At 45.1% G+C, this 15742-nt stretch overlaps 1 protein-coding gene across 5 annotated transcripts in view; it reads left to right on the top strand.

Moving 5' to 3' along the window:
- The window catches only part of SPNS3 (sphingolipid transporter 3 (putative)), a 40014-nt gene that overhangs the window by 4399 nt on the left and 19873 nt on the right, over window positions 1–15742 (top strand). Inside the window, exons 1-2 of one of the 5 annotated variants that reach the window (XM_042442208.1) lie at window positions 6299–6568; window positions 10925–11227. In XM_042442208.1, coding sequence (XP_042298142.1) covers window positions 11221–11227 — 7 coding nt within the window. In that variant the 5' untranslated portion in view covers window positions 6299–6568; window positions 10925–11220. Of the gene's footprint in view, window positions 1–6298; window positions 6569–9714; window positions 9829–9951; window positions 9999–10924; window positions 11228–14026; window positions 14251–15742 lie in introns of those variants that run through there. The other 4 variants (XM_042442209.1, XM_042442211.1, XM_042442207.1 and 1 more) reach the window with 4 other exon arrangements.

The following is a 15742-nucleotide window of genomic DNA, read 5'->3' as shown; positions in this document are numbered from 1 at the left end:
AGTAGAGCATTCTCTCTAGTAATCTCTAGGTCTTTCAGTGCAACTTTTAGTTAAAGTTGACCATAGAGTTGCACTGGAGGCCCTAGATATTCCTAGAAAGAACATGTGACTCAAATCCATGAATAATCAGGTCCACCAATATCAAATCTGCAAATCTGGAAGGATGAGTGTATATGTAGAGACTGCCTTTCTTCTCCTCTTTAGAGAGAGGGGTTGCTACTCTTCAAACACATATCTACTGCTACCACCTTTGGATAAGGGACAGACTGAGGCAGACTTCTGTGAGACCCCCCCCCCATTACTCCTTGCTTAACATGTGAGCAGGGCAAACACATGTTTAATTATAGCATTGCCACAGGCTGTTACGTCTAGGTAAGCACAGACTGCGCTGGGCAGTGTGGAAATGCTGACCTTGGTCTGGCTTTTCTCCATTAGTATTAATAACTTTCTAGCACCCTTTCTCCAAGCCGGCAGTCCTCCAGCAAGAAGAAGACCTTTCGCTGGTGGCTCTTCCAGACTGCATGACTCACCTGCCCCACTCACCTCTGTTTTAAACCCCACGCACAACTACACATCACATGGCTTCTTACCATCTCTCTCCTGCCTCCACACTTCATCTGCTCTCTGTTATTGTTCTGGGGGAGACGTGCCCAGCAGGGAAACAGGGGAGGAGGGGAAAGACTAAGAGGAAACCTACACCCAAAATTCTCCAGCCTCAGCATTTATGTAAGTGTCAGGACACTGAAGAGATCTCATCTTAGGGTGGGCGGCTGTGCATATTGGCATACAACGCACGTAATAGTGTATGAAGATATACCATTTGCAGGGCTGTCCATTAATAACTTTTAAGAAGGGGGAGCAGGGGACCCTAAGTGGCAAGCGCTAGCTGATCTCTAGACAGGAGACAGAGTACAGTGGGCCCTTAGTATCTGTTGAGTTTTGGCTCCAGGACCTCCCTCCTCCCACAGTGGATACCAAAATCCATAGATGCTCAAGTCCCAGTATGTACAATGATGCAGTAAAATGGTGTCCCTTGTATAAAATGACAAAATCACAGTTTGCTTTTTAGAATTGTCTATTTTCAAAAAAATTATAAGCTGTGGATGCTTGAATCCGTGGAAGAAGAATCCATTGGATACGGAGGGCGCACTGTTTCAGAAACACATATCACTAGCTCACAGTATTTTAATTATAATAATCATTTCTCTATTCATGTCTATGCATAGAAATCAGTTTTAAGGATTACAGTTTATTGACAAGGAACGTAGCACACTGACTTGTAACCCGACAGATCCTTGGTCCAACTACCCCATTATTTTCCACCTCTGATGGACAATTATGGCTCTCCAAAGTTTCAGACAGGTTTCTTTCCAAGCCCTCTCTGATAGCTCTCTCGCTTGACCACCACATCACACCAGCACTACAAAGCATTTGCAACCTGTTGAGATGCGTAAAGACAGGCCTCCATTCTTCCGACACAAAAGAACCAGCAGTCAATTCACTGTAAAAGAAATGTTTTGCCATCCATCAATTTGTCTGCGAACACATACTTCTGACAACTCTATTAATAGAAAGCCTGATCACAGTTCTGGGTACTGAAGGTTACATGCAATACTTTAGTCTCCGAGCCATAGAGTGCAATAGCATAAGATCATTTTCTGGCAGCAACACCTGCATAGCCGACCAGGAGTCTCACCAGGGATAGAGTTGGGTGCCGGCTGCCCACAGGATCTAATCCGACATCTTCTGGGTTGGGAATCGAAACCTCTAACAACTCACCGCCATTCAAGGTGTGGGGAAAGTTGGATTTCTTCTGCTATTTTAGCTGCCTGATTTGGTAGGACTCCATTGAACAAGGCTTCTGTACTGATATATAAAAGCCAGAAGTAGACAGCTGTGCAGAGGATAGAGAGAAGCTTTCCTTCCCAACCCTCACCACCCTCACAGGCTACATTGATGTGTCGCAGCGCACTGGAAGTAATTTTTGGCCAATTCTAGACAGTGTTTTGAGCCCAAAAAAGATGGAACGTGGAAGGCAAAACGCTGTGATTTTGTGTTGTTTGGGCTGAGTGGACATTTGCTCCAAAATCACCTTGGGGAAAATGAGGGTGGCTTTGCGGGCTTTAGAAACCACAACGTTGGGCAAAGGGCCATGTGTGGCCCACAGGCCACAACATCTCACCCCAGATTCTACAACCGAAAACCACATTTTGGACATTTTGGTGACAAAGCCAGAAAGACATGACTTCCCTTCGTCGACATGCCCAACTTTGGTAACTGTGCAACTGTGCAGTGCAGATTTGTTGTGGTGGTTAACCACCGTTAAGTCGATGTCGAATCATGGCGACCCTGTGGATGAGATATCTTCAGGACCCCCTATCTTCCACTACTTTTCTTAGTTCTTTCAGATTCATACCCATGACCTGCTTAATGGAGTCCATCCATCTAGTGTGTGGTCTTCCTTTCTTTCTCCCTCCACCTTCCCTAGCGCTATGGTCTTTTTAAATGAGTTGTGTCTTCTCATGATGTGGCCAAAGTATGACAGCCTCAGTTTAATCGTGTTGGCTTCCAGGCTAGCTCTGTTCTAAGACCTATTTGTTTGACCTTTGGGCTTTGTATGCTATCTTCAGCACCACATCTTGAATGAATTTATTTGCCTTCTATCCATCTTCTTAACTCTCCAGCTCTTGCATTCACACATAGTAATGGGGAATACAATTGCTTACACGATTCTGTCTTTTGTGCTTAGTTGTATATCTTTTCTAAGACCTTTTCTTAGACTATCCCTTCCATGGTTTCTCTGTGAGGCAGCATTGCGCTGCACGCCCCAATTGAAGCCCCTTTCTACTCTGGTACCACAAGGAAACATATCCAATTTCACATCTCTTGTCCCACCTAACTAGGCTGGTAGGGAGGTGTTGTCACTTGGCCTCCATTAATGAATAAGAAATCTTATTGACCCATGGCAATTCACAATCAATTGAATCTTGAAACTGAAGTGTGTCCAAAGGAGGGCGACTAAAATGGTGAAGGGTCTGGAAACCATGCCTTACGAGGAGAGACCTAGGGAGCTGGAGATGTTTAGCCTGGAGAAAAGAAGGTTAAGAGGTGATATCATATCCCTGTTTAAATATTTGAAGGGATGTCATATTGGAGACGGAGCAAGCTTGTTTTCTGCTGCTCCAGAGAACAGGACCCGGAACAATGGATGCAAGCTTAAAGAGATTCCACCTCAACATTAGGAGGAACTTCTTGACAGTAAGGGCTGTTCAACAGTGGAAGATACTCTCAGAGTGTAGGGGAGTCTCCTCCTTTTGAGGTCTTTAAACAGAGGCTGGATGGCCATCTGTCGGGGATGCTTTGATTGTGAGTTCCTGCATGGCAGGCAGTTGGACTGGATGGCCCTTGGGGTATCTTCCAACTGTGTAAATTTACAGCGCTTTATAAATAAAAGTTAATAATAATAATAATAATAATATGATTCTATGATTGCCCCAACACCACCACTTTCTCCAAAGATCTCTATAGCTTATGTTGCTTTGGGTACCTTTCTCCCAACGTGTGCATTTAAAGTCACCCACATACACAGCTATATCTTGGAACTTCTCCAGAAAGGTAGCCTTCCTCAACCTGTTAGCTTCCACGTATGTTGGACTGCAACTCCCATGATGCCATCCTTGCTGGTTGCATACGACTTATAATGAGAATTATATAGTTAAACTCATCTAGAGGTCTCTGATTTTGGAAGGAGGCCTATTGTATCTTATACAGATTTGATTTTTTCCATATTTCCAGAAGCTAAATAAAGCTTCATTCAGAACTTGGGGTTTGGCTGGATGTTTTGGTTTTGCAAGGATTAAATTCTCTCACCTCTTCATCCCAGCCATTAATCTTTACTACAGACTTGGTATCGAGAACAAATGCTTTGGATTCTATCCCAGCGGTGAGTGCCTGGGAACAGTCTGCTAAAAAACCATACTCTACAATAAGTCTTGGAAATCTGTACCTAAACCTCAAGGCCAGCTATTGGGACCACTAAAACATCGCAAAAGTCACACAGTGGTTTACATTCTCAGCCTCGGGAAAACTGGTACCAAATGTCGTGCATGAAGCAGGAGCGGGTGACAGTGTTGGATGAAGGTAATGTTGCACCCCAAAGACCCTCAAAGGATGATATCTCCAGCACTCCACTCTTGGGCTTCTTCTGATTTACCAGACAACAGGAATTTACCCGGGAAAGAGAGCATGTGCCGAAATAAACAGAGAACAGTTGGAGTGCCTGATGCCATGCAAATGTCTTTGTGTTTTCCTCACACATTCTGGAGGCAAAATGCCGCTCCGGCTGCCTCGCGCTCGCTTTGTCACAGGCGGCCCGGCTTTACCTTGCCTTGGCGCCTCAGCAGACGTGTGTCGGTGTGTGACCAACCCAGAATGTGGAACGTTGAATCATCTGGAAAGCAGAGCCATGAGTTCATCATCGGCAGGGTTTTCTGGGCCGCGGCCAAGCCCTTGTTTTCTTTCCAGTAATCTTGGCCAGGGGAGACTTCCCTGCAGGGAAAGGGGGAGAAAGACATCTAATCCCCTGCAGATCAGTTCGATGCACATCCCATCCACGTCTGGCCCAGGAACGCCAATCGCTTCTAGTCGTTGTTACAAGAACTGGCAAGCGCAGACTGGGCTGGATGTCTGCGTCAGATATTGTGTACAGTGTGAGTGTAACAGCAGTAAATTGCACAAAAGGCAACATGTCTGATGCAAAGAGGGTTGGGGTTTTTTTGTAAGGCTAGAAAGAATTCAAGGAACACGCTGTCTTTGGAGGTTGCCAATTTGGAGAGCAAGTTTGTTGTTGAAGCTGAAAGGGGAGGGAAACACAACAACAACCCACAATTGTTCATCCCAGCAAAGTCTCTTGCCAGTACTAAGGAACTGAAAACAGCATCAGATCTGGAACACCTGAGTTCTCCCACCAAGGAACACTCTCTGAGCCCTCTCTGTATCATTACACATTTTGGAAAGCTGTGCCTTGCCTCCGGAAGTCCTGTGTCTCAGTGGTTCTCAGGCTTTTTACCTTTGTGGTCCCCTTTACAGCGCATCTGGATATTGCGGCCCAGGCCTTGATGGAGTATATGAATGAAAACATTTGGTTTGTTTAGTGTGCATATTTTCATTCATAGAATCAGAGGATGATATCACACGATGGGTTTTGCAGCTCCATTCCGAAGTCACTCCTGGTCTAACCATACAAATTCACACTAAAACATGATATGATATGATTGCTTTCTATGGGGAGTACTTCCGAGCCAGAGCCAAAGCCAATCCAGAGTGACTCCTGACGAATTCACAAAAATTGTTCATCTCAATCCTCAGTGTGACACCCTTCAAATACTAAACAGAGCTATCTTATCACCTCTTAACCATCTCTTCTCAGGCTAACATACCAGCTCCCTAAGTCGTTCATGGCATGCTCCCTTATGTCTTTGAACAGACAGGCCAAAATAAAGCTGCTTCAGGTCACTTTGGAGGTATGCTGTTTAAATGATGTATGCGTCCTAAGAGGCCAGAAGCCGTGCCAAAGCCATGCTCCAGTCCTAAGTACTGGAGCGCAGCTTTGGTGCAGCTTCTGGCCTCTTAAGATGCGTGTTCATTTAAGCAGCATACCTCCAAAGTGACCCGAAGCAGCTTTATTTTGGCCTGTCTGTTCGGGCCCTTTGTCCTTAGGAGATGCATTTGCAGCAGTCCTGATGTACAGCCGGGCAGTTTATGCCTGCACTGCGGAGCCTGCGGTGTTTTTACACCACTTGGATTCCACTATTATACACCCTCCTTTCATGCAATAATTAGTCATTGCTTCTCCTCTGAGATTCCAGTGAGTTAAAGTGAACGATGAGCTAAATGTTTTGCTTGTTTTTAAATTGCCCCGGTCTACATTTTGTTCATAGAGAGCTCTTTTCTCCAGAGAGTTGTCCAACAAAGTAACAGTTCCTAGATAAGCGGCCAAAGTTGCTGTTCTCACGGCACGATAATGGCACCTCTAGAGTTGGCTGAGGAGTAACAGTGGAGCAACTTTTCCAAGGACGATCCAAGCCCCTAAACAAAACAGAATTGCAAATAACCCAAGAGCGCATGCCCTTCTAATCTGCAAACCTCAGCGCTAACCAATTGCAACAGATGACAGGCCTTGAAATGGACCACAGGCACTATCAGCTGTAGTTGCTACACTGCAACATAGGGAAGTTTCCCAATGGAGATGAAACCCGAGGAGTCGCTGCGGCTTTAACTCCTGAGCTCCAAGCCAAACTTCAGAGCAATTCCATCAACACTTTGCTCAGAGCAGCCGCTGAAGGCATAACCTTTGGAGGCTGTAATTGGAAGCGAATCTCACGGGTGCCGAGCCTTGGGGAAACAAACGTAATTTCCCAAACAAAACAGGGCCATTACTGTCACCTGCACCTCTTGGATTCTTCATTATTGGCTTATTTACTGAGAATTTTGCAAGTGGGCGCAAAGTGAAGCAAAGCAATCGTTTTCCCCTGACGACTTCATCATTCACCTATCGGGGGAATCTAAGGTTTGCAATGGAACTCTTCCACAGATTTAGGCACGCTCAAACTTTCAAAATGTATTCATTTCCAATTTTATTTATGGTTTAAGGGCCTTCCTATTCCTTTGATGAAGCTTTATAGAATCATAGGCCTGTTCCAGACTGCCAAAATAAAGCTACTTTGGGTCTCTTTGGAGGTATGCTATTTCAATGATGCATGGGTCCTAAGAGTCCGGAGGTCGCGCCAAAGCCACACTCCATTCCTAAGCACTGGAGGGCAGCTTTGGTGCAGCTTCTGGATTCTTCAGATGCATGCATCATTTAAATAGCATACGTCCAAAGAGACCTGAAGCAGCTTTATTTTGGCAGTCTGGAACAGGCCATAGAATTGGAAGAGACCACAAGGGCCATCCAGTCCAACCCCTTGCCATGCAGGAACTCACAAACAAAGCATCCCTGAGAGATGTTCCGCAGCAGAAAACAAGCTTACTCCATCCTCAGTGTGACACCCCTTCAAATACTTAAACAGGGCTATCATGTCACCTCTTAGCTGTCTCTTCTCCAAGCTAAACATCTCCAGCTCCAGAAGTCTTTCCTCATAAGGCATGGTTTCCAGGGCCTTCACCCTTTTAGTTGCCCTCCTTTGAACATGCCCCAGTTTCTCAACATCCTTTTTGAATTGTGATGCCCAGAACTGGACACAATATTCTAGGTGGGGCCTGACCAAAGCAGAATAGAGTGGCACTATTACTTCCCTTAATCTAGACACTATACTTCTATTGATGCAGCCTAAAATTGCCTTGGCCTTTTTAGCTGCCGCATCGCACTGTTAACTCATGTTCAACTTGTGGTCTACTTGGAAAGATCCCTTTCACACATAGTCTCCTGTTCAAAGAAGGTAAAACCTGCAATTCCCCTGCCATGCAGGAACTCATAATCAAACCATCCCCAACAGATGGCCATCCAGCCCCTGTTTAAAGACCTCTAAAGAAGGAGATTCCACTACTCTCCGAGGTGGAGTTCATTGGACTACAATGCCCAGAGCACTGCAAATTTCAAATGCTGGTTCAGGGATTCTAGGGGTTGTAATCCCAAAGAGTAACATTCCCAGATTTTGATGAGCCCCTGTGATCTACGGGTGGATCACAGCGGCTTCTCACCATATCAGTGGCATTCAGATTGATCGATGTGCTTTTGACACTGGCAGTGTGGCGGATTCACACTTTGCTTCCAGTCCTCCCCTACCTACACTCAACCTCTCCCCAGCCTCTGTTCTCCAAGATGTGGGTGACAGAAATAGTGGCCAAACTAGAGAGTTGACTATTGTCACTGGAAGGCTGCCTCTCTCTTCTCCCATCTGCCGAAAGAGCAATCCCATCATAGGCTTGGCAGCATGGGAAGTACCAAAACGGCATTAAAGATGACTAAGAATAATGAAGATCCAGCTGGTGGAGTGGTTTGAAGATTGAGCTAGGAGTCTGAGAGGCCAGGGTTCAAATCCCTTTCTGGACATGGAAACCCACTGGGTGACTTTGGGCAAGATGCACTCTCTCAGTTTCAGAGGAAGGCAATGGCAGATAAAATCTTGCCAAGAAAACCATACCTTAGGGTTGCCATAGGTCAGACTTGCCTTGAAGGCCCAACAACAGCTAGGTTATTGAGGGATAAAGTCACATCTTTACAGTAAAATGTCATGTCCTTTTGGTTATATAGGCCCCATACAGACAGGCCAAAATAAAGCTGCTTCAGGTCACTTTGGAGATATGCTGTTTAAATGGTGCATGCGTCTTAAGAGTCCAGAAGTCATGCCAAAGCCACGCTCCAGCCCTAAGGATATAATGGAGCCATCCCCTTTCTCTGAATAGAGCGATAGTGTCCATTCTGAGCGCACCAAAGAGAAGCATGGATCCCCTCTACTCTCTCATCTATCCAGCCTTTAGGATGATCACAAACAGTTATGCCTGCCAGAATTGTCTAAGTTCTTTAGCATTGTTTTCCTTTGCATCATCCTTTACATATCTGCCCCTAAGTTTTCCCATGGATCACAACAAAATCCATAATCTCGGCCCCAAACCCTGCCCTCAACTTATACCGGAGGTTGACTTATAGTTGAGTATATACCTTAACAGGTAAAGTAAAGCATCAGAATTTAGATAAAAACTACATTTAATAAAGATCAAGGGTGGAGAAAACAGATAGAGATCAGTCACCCCAAAGAAATAAGGGTTAATCATTACATTGGCAACAAATCTGGTTAAAAAAACCCCATCCAGTTAAAACAGAAGAGGGGAAGGAGGAGGATATAAAAGCACCAATCATCTTAAAATCTACTTGCACAATAATAACACTTGGATTCCACCCTAACTGCTAGGATTGCATCCTACAGGATCCTGGGATTTGTAGTTTGGAGAGCTACTACAGCTCTCCAGCGCAGGAGTTTAAAGATATCATGAAACAACAAATCCCAGGTTTCTGTAGGATGCATCCGCGGCGGTCAAAATATGAAACGACAGGCTGCATCTACGCTGCACAATGAATGCAGCTTTAATTCCAGTGCCATTGAATTCTGGGATTTGTAGTATTCAGTGTTGTTTAGCCTTCTCTGCCAGACACCACAGGAGCCACGGGAGTTAAAGCAGGGACGTAGCCAAGGGGGGGGGGGAAGGTTCTTGGGGTCCGGACCCCCCCTTCCATTAGAAAAATGAATGGTGTGTGCTGCTGTGCCCCATTATAATGGTGGCACTTAGTCTGCCCCCCCCGCCTAAAATCCTAGCTACATTCCTGGTTAAAGCAGTGTGAAACTGCATTAGTTTTGCAGTGTGGTAGCTGCAGCCACTGTGCTTTATAACTATGTGGGGTGAAAGAGATCTATGGTAGATAGCAAAAGCCCCGGTGAATAAAAATGCCTGTACATAGAGGGGCAACGCAAGGGAACTAGACTGACTGGCTTCCCTTATAAGGGAGCTCCAAAATATTACTACTACTACTACTACTTATTATTATTATTATTATTATTACAATATTTATACCCCACCCTTCAGCCCTAAAGGCTCTCAGAGCGGCTTGCAAGTATTATTATTATTCTTAATTAATATCTAGGAGTGGCCACGGAGAAGGTCCTGTTATGTGCATTCCCTATGTAGCAGCTCCTTTTGCGGCCTTGCGTCTGACTCTGTTGCAGGTTTTATCTTCTCTGCACAGGAGAGAGTAAACAAGAAGTCATTTTGTCACAGCCGGGGGCAAGATCCATGTTAGCATTGCAACAGAACCAGGAAATCTTTCTCAAGGTATCCCTTTCGCTTGTGGAGCAAGGCCATTGGTACAGCGTTGGGCGGAATCGGAAAAAGATAACCCTATCTAGGCTGCCTGGGACGTCAGAAAATTGCTAAAGTTGTTTCTTTAATGGGACGCTGGGGAACAAGTTGGAGAGGACTAAATGCGGCTCAGCACTGCAAACGTATAACAGCTTGATCCCACTTTAACTAGCATTTGTTGATGTTGTTGCGTGCCTTCGTTTCCGACTTAAGTCAACCCTAAGGTGACCCTATCGCAGGGTTTTCTTGGCAAGTGTCTTCAGACAGGTTTTGCCATTGCTATCCTCTGAGGCTGAGAGAGTGTGACCTGGCAAAGGTCACCCCATGGGTTTCATGGCTCAGCAGGGATTCAAACTCTGGTCTCCGGAGTCATAGTTCAACACTCAAACCAATACGCCACACAATCTTCATTCAAATGACTCCTGCGCTGGGGAGGTAAATTCTACGCTGGTCTCTCTTCGGATGGTATAAATGCAAATAGACCCAAGATAAAACTCTGCATGCCTTGAACATGCTTCAAATACATCAGCAGCATCGACTCTATCTTTAGTCGCAACTTTATTGTTGGACTGGGACACTGGGAGACCAGGGTTTGAATTCCCCACTTGGCTACAGTACCTTGGGCAAATCACATTCTCTCAGCCTCGGAGAGTGTGACCTGCCTTGCTTCGCCCAAGAAAACCCTGTCATAGGTTTGCCTTGGGGTCACCATAAGTCAGAAATGACTTTAGGGCTTCACAACAACAACAACAACAACACCTAGCCTAGAGTTATTTTAACATATATTCTGGTGACACCTAGTGGCCTCCTTGTATTATGGGCTCCCATGTTACATATTATACACAATTCACAATGTGAACATAGAATCCAAGAGTTGGAAGAGACCCCCAAGGACCATCCAGTCCAAGCCCTTGCTATGCATGAACTCTCAGTCCAAACACTCCCAACAGATTGCCATCCAGTCTGTGTGCGGAGTATCCAAAAATACTTAACAGAGAGCCTTGATGAAAGTTTTATTCTAAGTAAAATGGATTGCATTTTCCTATATCCCTCCTTTCTCCCAATACAGGGACTCAAGGCGGTGTTTAGGAGTATCATCTCTTGGAGCATCCCTCTACAGGCCTGGATTTGAAAGCGGCAAAGTTACAGAAACCGATTACATGCCAAAGACGCCTTGGAACCAACAACCACCTGGGAAACATAACGCAAATCCCTGACACCTCCTAACTAAAGCGGTCCCTCGCCATTTACAGAAAACAGAGACATTGCTGCGTTGGTCTGCAGAATCCGTCCGCAAAGCACCTTTGAGACAAACTGAGTGAAAGAAGTCGTGGCATACGCTGTCATATTGGTCTACTCCCTCAGATGCAAGGTAAGACTTGACATTTCTATTTGTTTCCCATTTTTGTTGTTGGTGGAATCAGCTTTATTTGAAGTCAGATTCATTACAGAATTAAAAGGCTTTTTTATACAAATTGAGATGTTGTAAAGCTACAATGGAGTTTATCACACAGCATCTGCATCTCCAAAACACTTCATCTGAAGATTTCAGCACATCAGGATGCTGCTCAGGGATGGTACACCTTGGAAACCTGATACAGAAGTTCAGGAAGGGCCTGGGAAAGTTCACTCCATGTTCCTGACCTGCCGCCACTGTAATGCACCTCCAGCCACCTTCATTCCCACCTTGTCGTCTTTCACATGGTGGTAAGGATTGGATTTCCCACCTGCAACACATACACATTAGAGTTTATCACATGGGAGGAAATTCTCTTAATTTTGAATGAAAAGAAAGTGGGGCCAGAACGCATTCACGTGAATTTGCTAGTTCAGCGAATTTACGTGAATTCGAATTGCATTTGAGCTGACTTCCCATTGTCCAAAAATAGCTTGTCATTGCCCAAAATTGCGTGTGGTAGTCTATCACGCAATAACGTGAAACCCCATGACTGCGTTCAGACTGACTTCCCATTGCCCAAAATTGTGTTAAACCCCATGATTGCGTTCGGATTGCCATTGGATTATACTTCCAATTTCCCTTGTCTGATAAACTCCAGTGTTTATGAACTTGTGACATTGAAGGCTTTCACGGCCGGCATCCGTAGTTTTTTGTGACCATGTTCTAGAACAATCTTCTCATAGCCCAAAAAACCCACAACAAACTATAGCGACTATTTCAGGAATGGAACTGAAACTGACGGTGCAATTATTTGCTTCTTGTTAATGAAACAAACTAAAGTATTCCAAAAGAGAATCAGCATGTGTTTCATAGACTACAGCAAAGCATTTGTTGGTATAGATCACGTAAAGCTATGGAAAGCGCTCAAAGACATGGGGATGCCGCTACATCTATAGTCCTGATGAGGAATCTGTACCAAGGGCAAGAGGCTTCTATAAGGACAGAATTTGGGGAAACAGAGAGGTTCCCAAAAGGATCAGGCAAGGCTTCATCCTATCACCTTACTTGTTTAACTTATACTGTATGCTGAAAACATCATAAGAAAAGCAGAATAAGGCCTGTTACAGACTGCTTTGGGTCTCTTTGGAGGTATGCTGTTTAAATTATGCATGCATCCTAATAACCCGGAAGCTGCACCAAAAGCTGCGCTCCAGTGCTTAGGAATGGAGTGTGGCTTTGGCGCGACCTCCGGACTCTTAGGACCCAGGCATCATTTAAATGGCATACCTCCAAAGAGACCCAAAGCAGCTTTAATTTGGCAGTCTGGAACAGGCCTATGAATCAGGAAAAGGAAGTGTGAACATAGGAGGAAGGAACATTAACAACCTAAGAAATGCGGATGACACCATAATATAAGCAGAAGACATTCAGGAATTGGAACGGTTAATAAGATGAAAATGCAAAGGCAGGTCTGATACTGAACATAAAGAAAATAAAAATAATGACCACAGAAGAAATACACAAATTCAATCTAGACAACGAGAACATTGAAATTGTCAAAGAATCCCCATATCTAGGATCAAACATTGATCAAAATGGAGACTGCAGTCGAGAAAGAAGAAGAAGAAGACTAGGAATGGGAAGGGCAGCTATGAAAGAATGAGAAAAGATACTGAAGAGCAAAGACTAAGCACTAAAGTCAGAATCGTCCAGGCCATTGTATTCCCCATCATCCCCATGTACGGATGCAAGAACTGGACAGTGAAGGAAACAGACAGAAAGAAAATCAACTCATTCGAAATGTGGTGCTGGAGAAGAGTACTTAGGGTAGCATGGACATAGAAGAAGACAAACAAATGGGTTCTTGGGCAGATCAGACCAGGGTTCTCCTTGGAAGCAAAGATGATCAAGTTGAGACTATCGTACTTTGACCACATCATGAGAAAGCACAAATCACTAGAAAAAACAGTAATGCTAGGAAAGGTAGAAGGTAGAAGAAGGAGAGGAAGACCACAGACCAGATGGATAGACTCGATGAGGGGCTTATGGGCAAGGGCTTGCAGGTTCTGGGCAAGGCAATGGAGGACAGGGATTCTTGGAGATGGCTGATCCACAGGGTCACCTTCAGTCAGAGTCGACTCAAGAGCAGCTAACAACAAACAACACAATGATTTGGGTTCATTTATATATCTGTGAATGGGGGGCATCTGTGTGTATATGTGTGTGTGTATGTGTGCCAAACAATGAAAGGGGGTAGAATGGAGAAGGTTGTGGGCAGGCAGTCCCAAATGCTATGTGCAAGAAGGTTTTTGCACAAACAGATGCTGTAAGAATGCTTCCGAAGGTGCGCAAGGAAAGAGAGCAATTCCGATTGCACAGTATTTTGGCAGGTGATGACACTGTAGCAGAAGACCAGGCTTGAAGAAACCGCCACTGCTTTTGTGGGGTGTCTCAGGCTACCACCCCACAACACCTGCAGCCTGAGCCAGCCGCCCCTTACTCTGAGCATCAGAAAGGAGAGGAACCCAGGTTAGCTCTTCATGCTCCTGGCTGGCTTGCAAAGCCAAGCAGTGTTTTGCAGTCCCGCTCGAGAAGTGACCTGCTTTCCTCTGCTGGCGTGCAACAATTGTTGGAAGGGAAGCGCAAAGTTTTCACCACCCGGTTTGTGTGCAGGAAATGACTGAGCACAGCCAGGTTCCTCCTAACACAACACTGGAGTTGTGAGTTTTGAGCGTCTCATAAGCAAGCAGACAGGCTCTGAGCACTGTTTCGGGCACAGCTCTGAATCTCGTCTAGGAACACAATGGTGATGCCGGAGGGGACAGCCATGGGCCTGCCTCCTCTGTCCCCTCTATCCCTGAAGGCTTATGGGACCATGGACCCATATGAACAGCCCTGGGGACCCACTAAGTCGCCCACCAAAAGGTCTTACCTAGTTGTCGCAGTGCTGTGCTATCTCAACCTGGTGAATTACATGGACTGGTTCCTTGTCGCAGGTGAGTTTCTCCCGTTGTAGGACTAAAGGCAGACTGCCAGTTGCTCCACGGTGAGGGACAACCTTTGGCTCTACAGAAGCTTTGGACCCCAACTTAAATCAGACCAATCCACCTTGGTGGCTGGTGGCTCCTCTGCCAATGGTAAATCCATTCTGGATTTTAGTGCAGACTTTAAAGGAACTGTCTAAACAGCTGGACGGATGAACAGGGTTAGTCTCAAAGGTGCAACATGATACTTTGTCTACATCAGGGATTCTGAGCGCTGAGATCTAAAACATCTGGAGGGTGATAGATCTTGGGAGTAATGCCCTCCAAGCAGTACAGTTACCCTGAGTGAGTTGCTACGGGATTTTTGTATGCAAAGGGATCTTGCAGCATCTTTGAGACTAACTGAAAGAGAGAAGTTGGTAGCGCAGAAGACAGAAAGACAGAAGTTGGGGACCACACATCTGAGGAAGTAGACTCACGTCTACGAAAGGTCGTGCTCCCAACTTCTTTCTTTTGTTTAGTCTCAAAGGTGCCGCAAGATCCTTTTGCATACTGATTTTCCAGACTAGGTTTTTTAATTCTACCACTGTGAAATTTTTGGCCAAGACAGTGTCAGTAAATCACGTTTCAAAAATAAAGTAAGGACTGAATGAAAATCCACAATTGTAACATAGAATGCTTTCTAAGGCTCTATACAGACAGGCCAAAATAAAACTGCTTCAGGTCCCTTTGGAGGTATGGTGTTTCGACGATGCATGTGTCCTAAGAGTCTGGAAGCTGCACCAAAGCTGCACTGCATTCCTTAGGACTGGATCGTGGCTTTGGTATTGCTTCCGGACTCTTAGGACGCATGTATCTTTTAAACAGTATACCTCCAAAATGACTTGAAGCAGCTTTATTTTGGCCTGTCTGTATCAGGCCGATGTTTCAAAAGTTACTTTTAAAAGCCACATCTAAGCATTTGAGAGGCATTCAACAGTGTGGCTGTATGGACTTGGTGGACTTTTGGATTTGGACAAACAGGCAGACATGACCCACAGGATCCCATGGGTTCAAGCATTGCTCTTGAACCCTTGGCAGCTGTTGATCCCAGCTGTTGATACTGAAATCTGCCTTCCTGTAACTTAAATTCAAAAGAAACTGTCTTGGTAATAGTTATTTTTTAAATACCTTCTTCATTTGTTCCTTCTTAATTTGCTTATACCAGGGATGGGAATGAAGAGGACCTGTAGATGTGTTTAGTCTGCAGCTCCCAGCATCCATCATCTTGGGCTATGTAGGCTAAGGATCATGGGTCTGTTAGTGCAGGAACATCTCAAGGAGTTAGACCATTCCTTTGTGGTCTATATCCTGCTTAAGACAGAAAACCTTCTAGGCAACGTGCCCAAAAAATCTATGAAATTTGTTGGTTCAATGCTGGATCACAACAGCAGACTTCTAAAAAGTGACACTACTTGGGAATGTGCCCCAATATCTGATGTGCCCCAATATCTGACCTCCCTGA

The sequence above is a fragment of the Sceloporus undulatus genome, chromosome 11 (genome assembly GCF_019175285.1).
Source record: "Sceloporus undulatus isolate JIND9_A2432 ecotype Alabama chromosome 11, SceUnd_v1.1, whole genome shotgun sequence".
NCBI classification, from domain to species: Eukaryota; Metazoa; Chordata; class Lepidosauria; order Squamata; family Phrynosomatidae; genus Sceloporus; species Sceloporus undulatus.
Note: the sequence above shows the minus strand (reverse complement) of the source record. Positions and strands in the feature narration are given on the sequence as shown.